General features: G+C 41.3%; 2 protein-coding genes and 1 pseudogene across 2 annotated transcripts; 1 reads left to right on the top strand and 2 right to left on the bottom strand.

The window, feature by feature from the left end:
* Nucleotides 1-323: 323 nt before the first annotated feature.
* Nucleotides 324-1,836, top strand: LOC137733377 (peroxidase 5-like). The gene is made up of 4 exons (XM_068472530.1): nt 324-539; nt 628-819; nt 1,058-1,223; nt 1,309-1,836. Exons 1-4 carry the CDS (start codon nt 324-326, stop codon nt 1,719-1,721), a joined length of 987 nt encoding a protein of 328 aa, XP_068328631.1. The 3' UTR covers nt 1,722-1,836.
* Nucleotides 1,837-2,397: 561 nt separating this feature from the next.
* On the bottom strand, nt 2,398-3,915 carry LOC137735547 (nascent polypeptide-associated complex subunit alpha-like protein 2; annotated as a pseudogene).
* A 447-nt stretch (nt 3,916-4,362) lies between these two features.
* On the bottom strand, nt 4,363-5,968 carry LOC137734628 (nascent polypeptide-associated complex subunit alpha-like protein 2). Its single transcript, XM_068473876.1, has 4 exons — nt 5,807-5,968; nt 5,575-5,692; nt 5,031-5,149; nt 4,363-4,935 (listed from the first exon to the last, which is right to left on the bottom strand). The coding sequence occupies exons 1-4, from the start codon at nt 5,888-5,890 to the stop codon at nt 4,588-4,590; spliced, it is 669 nt and encodes a 222-aa protein (XP_068329977.1). The 5' UTR covers nt 5,891-5,968; the 3' UTR covers nt 4,363-4,587.
* Nucleotides 5,969-6,242: the final 274 nt, after the last annotated feature.

Raw genomic sequence — 6,242 nt, 5'->3', positions numbered from 1 at the left:
TTGAATCCTTCCATTTTTCTTCTTTTTTTTTTTTTTTTTTTGCAGAAAGCATGCAATCCCAGTTAAAACTTAAAACCTAGATAATGTTTCTGGTGGCATTTAGTGTGATGCTATAACAGTTGAAGTTTCATCATATGAACCACCACGCTTGTCCTCTTTCTTCTACTTGCTCATCAAATAATTTAAATCTTTGATGACTTCGCGGGGGGGCAGCTGCCAGCTTGATTTCCTGGGTTTTCAATAATTAAATCGCGATTAAACACGCATTTGCTGGCTATAAATTCCTTCATTAAGTTAAGCGGGGTAATTAACCAGTAAAGAAAATGAGTACTCCGCTAAATCTAAGTCGTGTTTTCAAACTTTTAGTTGTGGTCTCGTTTTTTCAGAGTGTTCATTCGCAGCTCCAAGTAGGGTTTTATACAACTTCGTGCACCTTAGCAGAGACAATCGTTAAGGACGAGGTTCAAAAAGCTTTCTTTCGGGATCCAGGCGTCACAGCCGGTCTTGTGAGAATGCACTTTCATGACTGCTTTGTTAGGGTAGGATTTAACGTGCTTGTTATAACTTGACCCACACGGTAGAAATAATGTTAAAATTTTAATGAATGTTTGAATGTTGCTCCTTTAGGGTTGTGATGCATCAGTGCTCATCGATTCTACTTCCTCGAACACAGCAGAAAAGGACTCGCCGGCAAACAACCCAAGTCTTCGAGGGTTCGAAGTCATTGACAAAGCAAAGGCCAGACTTGAAGCTGCATGCCGAGGTGTTGTATCCTGCGCTGATATAGTTGCTTTTGCAGCAAGGGACAGCATAGTTCTTGTAAGATCTGTTTTTTTATTTTTTCCTTTCAAATTTTACTATTATTAAGGAAAATGAGAGAGTTCGAAACTATTGCAATGTTTAATGGGGGGAGAAGTTTCAAACTCAGAAGTGACCTATTTAGTAGAATCCCAACATCCTATCCACTAGTAATTAAGCGATGTACGAAGGAAATTCACGTGATTTTCCTTATCTATGCGACTCCTTCTTATCAATATATCCATGATTTTCCATGCAGACTAGAGGGCTTGGCTATGACGTTCCTGCAGGAAGAAGAGACGGCAGAATTTCCAAAGCTTCGGACATACCCGGAAACCTCCCTCTCCCGACATTCAATGTCGGCAACCTCACTCAACTTTTCGCAAACAAGGGTTTCACACAACAAGAAATGGTTACTCTCTCTGGTACGTTCAATATTTTTTCTTGTGAAAATTATACCATTAAGCAACAAATAAAGCTGCTTATATATCAGACAATTTGTTTCTGCAGGAGCGCACACCATTGGCCGCTCTCATTGCACTTCTTTCAGCAACAGATTGTACAATTTTAACGCAACAACAAATCAGGACCCCAGTTTAGATCCGGCATACGCTGCTCAGTTGAAGCAGCAGTGCCCGCAAGGCAACACAAATGCAAACTTGGTGGTTCCGATGGACCCAGCCGGCCCTACCGTCACGGATGCAAGTTACTACGCTGGCATCCTTAAAAACAGAGGCTTGTTTATATCAGACCAAACTCTCCTCACAAACTCAGCAACCGCAAACCAAGTGAAACAGAACGCAAGGATTCCTTTCCTTTGGAAGAATAAATTTTCTGCTGCAATGGTGAAGATGGGACAGCTCGAAGTCTTAACGGGCAATGCCGGTGAGATTCGAGCAAATTGCAGGGTAATTAACAGCTAGAGCCTGGAGAGGATGCCTCAGCCTGCTTCAGTAATCTAGTTCTTCAATTGCATCAATTATCTTGTTCATTAATTGTGCAGCTTATAGTTTATTAAAATAACAAACACCATGTTATGTCAGCCTACAAAGGGCTTTTTAGCCAAATTAAGGGTGTTTGACATCGGTATAACTCTTCACTTTGGTTCCTGATAAAGAAAATTCATTTGTCCACTATAAATCATTTTGATATTTATGTGAAACATCTGTTAATATCCTCGTTAAATTGTAACGTGAACGACCATGTGACCACCATTTTAAGGTATTTTTGTCAAACCAACCCTCCATTTAAAGAGGACATTGACAGAATTTTCATTGAATGACAAAAATGATTTACGGACAAACTCAATGACCACTACTATCGATTATTATTGTTAGGGACCAAAGGAGAGAGTTATGTCAATTTTGGTGCAAAAGCCCCTACAAATTAAAGCAAAGTATACATTGCATTTTAAGTTGCTCATATTCACCAGTTAATTACCTTGAATTTTCCAGCACACATTGCGCGGTTAAGAATCATTGATGTGCTCCAGAAATTTTGTAAAATTAGTGCAACCGAATTAATGGAGGAGACAACTCTAATGTCGCAGAATTAAAAGATGAAATAGAAACCTCAATAACTCATGACACAGGAGTGAAGTACATCAGCAAACCAGAAGACCTCACTACCAATGCTTTGAGTGCAGAAAAAGAAAAGAAATGCACAATACATCCACACATAGACCCGCGTCCGATTGGATGACAATTGCGAACGAACGACATTGATTCAAAAAAACTCATCATCAACTGACAATGAGCGCGAGGAAAACAATTAAGTGGTGAGTTCCATGATAGCGCTGACAATGTCCCCGCTGTGTGTCTTGAGAGCCTTGACGGCCTTGCTCCTTGACACCCCAGCTTGTGTCATGACCAAATCAATGTCCTTAGGTTCCACCCCGGTTTCATCAACCTCTTCCTCTTCTTCATCTGCCTGAGGTCCAGCAGCTGCTCCAGAAATCGCTGGTTTCCCCATCACAGAACTCATGTCCGGCATCCTGAACTGCTGGGCAGCCTGTGTCTGCAGCTGAGAGCATCGGGTTTCGATATGACAAATAGTATCTGAAATACATAAAAAAGAACAACCAATGAACATCGACCATCACATAACCATATCTCTGTTTTACGAACTGGAAACCAAACATCAACTTACGTTTTTGGTCTTCTTGATTGTCACCCTGCTAACACCAGTAACAGGCTTCATACCCAGCTTCAGCATTGCCTTCCGACTCTTCTTCTCACTTCTACACTGTTTCGATGACTCATTTCCACCTGTTACATCGAATTAACATAACTCGAAGGACAACACAGGATATAATACATACTCATTGTGATTGAGCAGCAAAAGTACTGTGTAAATGAACGAGAAAGTTTGAATCTTTATAGTTTAGAACAAACAGAACCACGATTCGACTTTTGAGTTCCATCCAAAGCATTTCAAAATTATCATCAAAATCAACCAAGCTACGTGATTTGCCCTCATTATTTCCATAAGGCAACCCTAGGCCAACAAGACTCCACTTTGAAAAGAGGTTGAGCAACCTTTCCGTTGTGCCAACCGCTCTCATTATTTACATAGCTTATGCAAAAATCTAATATTTTCACCCTCTTTATGCTCCTACCAATCGAACATGCCTTTACAACACGCGAAGACATTCATGACAAATCCAAAACTACAAGTTATCGAAAGGATAAGAACAACAACAAAAAAACATGAACAAACCTTTACCGCCGTCTTCCTTGTTGTCGTCGTCGTCATCCTCGTCATCCTCGTCGTCGTCATTGTCTTCGTCCTTGACGTCCTCGACCACGACTTCCTCTTCTTCCTTGTTCTGACAACATTCGCAGCACCGAATTAAATATATATATTTATGAACCAAACAGAATGGATACCTTAAATAAAGGGAGGAGCTTTACCTGATTAGAGTTCTTGAGGAGCTGTTCGGCGGAGAGAACCTCTTCGGCAGCTGCGGCGGCTTCGGGCTGAACCAGTGGAGCTGGTGACATGTTTCGGGTTTGGTGGCGGAGATCGAGAAGCTATGAAACTGATAAATATGAAGACTGAAGAGTAGCAATTCGGCTACCACCACGCAGGCGCAGCGGTGTATAGAGACCGAGACGTGATGATGGGTTTCGGTTTCGGAATGGGCCGCTAGTTTTTGGCGGCACCACCAAGCCCAATCATTAAGGCACTGGCGTTATTTTCTGAAAGGAAAACGATTTTCGCACAGGCTTGGTTTTTTAACTCCGTTCTTTACTGCTTGTTTTTGTTTATTGATTCTTCTTTAATTTAATTTAATTGAAAGTCATATTGATTCTCCTTTGATTTAACTAAACCGAAGGTCATAAGCAAACAAAAGTGTACACAGAGAGAGAATGCCAAAAAACGCTTTCCTTTTGGTAAGAGTTCATCTTTGAAAGTCAAACCTACGACCCCTCACTTACAGACTTACAGTTAAAGAAGATTATTATTAAACTGTAACACTAAATGACAACATAAACCACGCTAAGCGACAAATAACCCTATAGACAGTATAATTTGGATCGACTAGTTATAAACTCGTTATCAAAGCTAAAACAGGTAGAGGAAAATATCATTAGTCCCCAAAATTTATAAACTCGTTGTCAAACCACTGCCAATGTTTTGAGTCCCCAAAAGAAAAAGAGAAGCATAATCCAGATCCACATAGACGGGCTCCCGATTGAGCTAAAAAAACTAATGACCGACACAACAGTGATTCAAAACACTCATTAAGGAAATAATGAGCTCGAGGAAAACTACGAATTTGGCCAGTTAAGTGGTGAGCTCCATGATAGCGCTGACAATGTCCCCGCTGTGAGTCTTGAGTGCCTTGACGGCCTTGCTCCTCGATACCCCAGCCTGTGTCATGACCAAATCAATGTCCCTAGGTTCCACCCCGGTTTCATCAACCTCTTCCTCTTCTTCGTCCTGAGCTCCAGCAGCTGCTGCCGAAATCTCTGGTTTCCCCATCACAGAACTCATGTCTGGCATCCTGAACTGCTGAGCAGCCTGTGTCTGCAGCTGAGAGCTCAAATCCTCGATCTTGGCCTCGCCAAATATGACATAGGTGTCAGAGTTCGGACTCTTGAACACATCAGGTTTCGAGATGAAAAATAGTATCTGAAACACCAAGAAATAGAAAACAAACAATGAAACGTCAAGCATTATAGAACCACGTCCCAATTGCACCAACTGGAAATCAAACATCAACTTACGTTTTTGGTCCTCTTGATGGTAACCCTACTAACGCCCGTTACAGGCTTCATACCAAGCTTCAACATTGCCTTTCGACTCTTCTTCTCACTTCTACTCTGCTTCGAAGCCTCACCTCCACCTGTTGATCATCGTCTAATCAACGTCACTTAAAGGACAACGTAGACAATATATACTCTTTTTAATCCAACAAAACTACACTTTGGGTAAAAAACAATCCAAAATTTAAAATCCAAATGGCCAACTACGAAACATTAGCACAAATGAACAAAAAATTATGCATCTTTACATTCCTAACAAGGTTTCGGGTCGAAAGCATCTCAAAACCTACATCAAAATCAGCCAACAAAACTTTTATGCTCTCATTATTTCCATAGATTTTATTATAAAATCTGAAAATTGCACCCTCTCAATGCTCATAACAAAATCCAAAACTCCAAGCAATTGAGATCATTCAGGAAGCAGCACAGATACCAAATGAACTGCAAAATCAAAATGACGAATATGCCCTAGAATCGAAAGGATAGGAAGGAAAGAAAAGGCAACCTTGACCGCCGTCTTCCTTATCATCGTCGTCCTCGTCATCGTCCTCATCGTCGTCCTCCTCGTCCTTGTCATTGTCGTCCTTCACGTCCTCAACCACCACTTCGTCTTCATCCTTGTTCTGCCAAGTGCCAATGATACCAGTCCAACATTCAAAATTTAGTAAACAAACAAAAATGGAAAATGAAAACAAATTATTTCATCCCCACAAAAAGGGAAAAGGGAAGGGCTTTACCGCATTAGAGCTCTTGAGGAGCTGCTCGACGGAGGTGACCTCGTCGGCGGCGGACTCCGGTTGAACCAGTGGAGCCGGTGACATCTTTTGGGTTCGTCGACGGAGCTCTGGAAACTTTGAAACGGATAAAGGGGAAGAGCAGCGTGTATAGAAAGAGAGATGGAGACGGATGATGGATGATGATATATGATGATTCGCGAGGGCAAGGGTTTCTTGTTATAATTGGGCCGCCAATTTTGGGCTTTTCATTTATTTTGTTTGTAAGCCCAATCATTAAATCACATATTCTATGTGTTGTACTACTCAAACTCGGGTGCAAGATATTTGGCATTGGCACACTAAGACCTGGTTTGGTACTGAGGTGATTCTGAAAAAAGTTGATATCAAAAAAAGCTGGGAGCTGTTTTTGTGTTTGGTAAACATTCAGCTTCAGCTT

Source organism: Pyrus communis, chromosome 5 (genome assembly GCF_963583255.1).
Source record: "Pyrus communis chromosome 5, drPyrComm1.1, whole genome shotgun sequence".
NCBI lineage: Eukaryota > Viridiplantae > Streptophyta > Magnoliopsida > Rosales > Rosaceae > Pyrus > Pyrus communis.
This window is presented reverse-complemented; position numbering and strand designations above follow the sequence as displayed.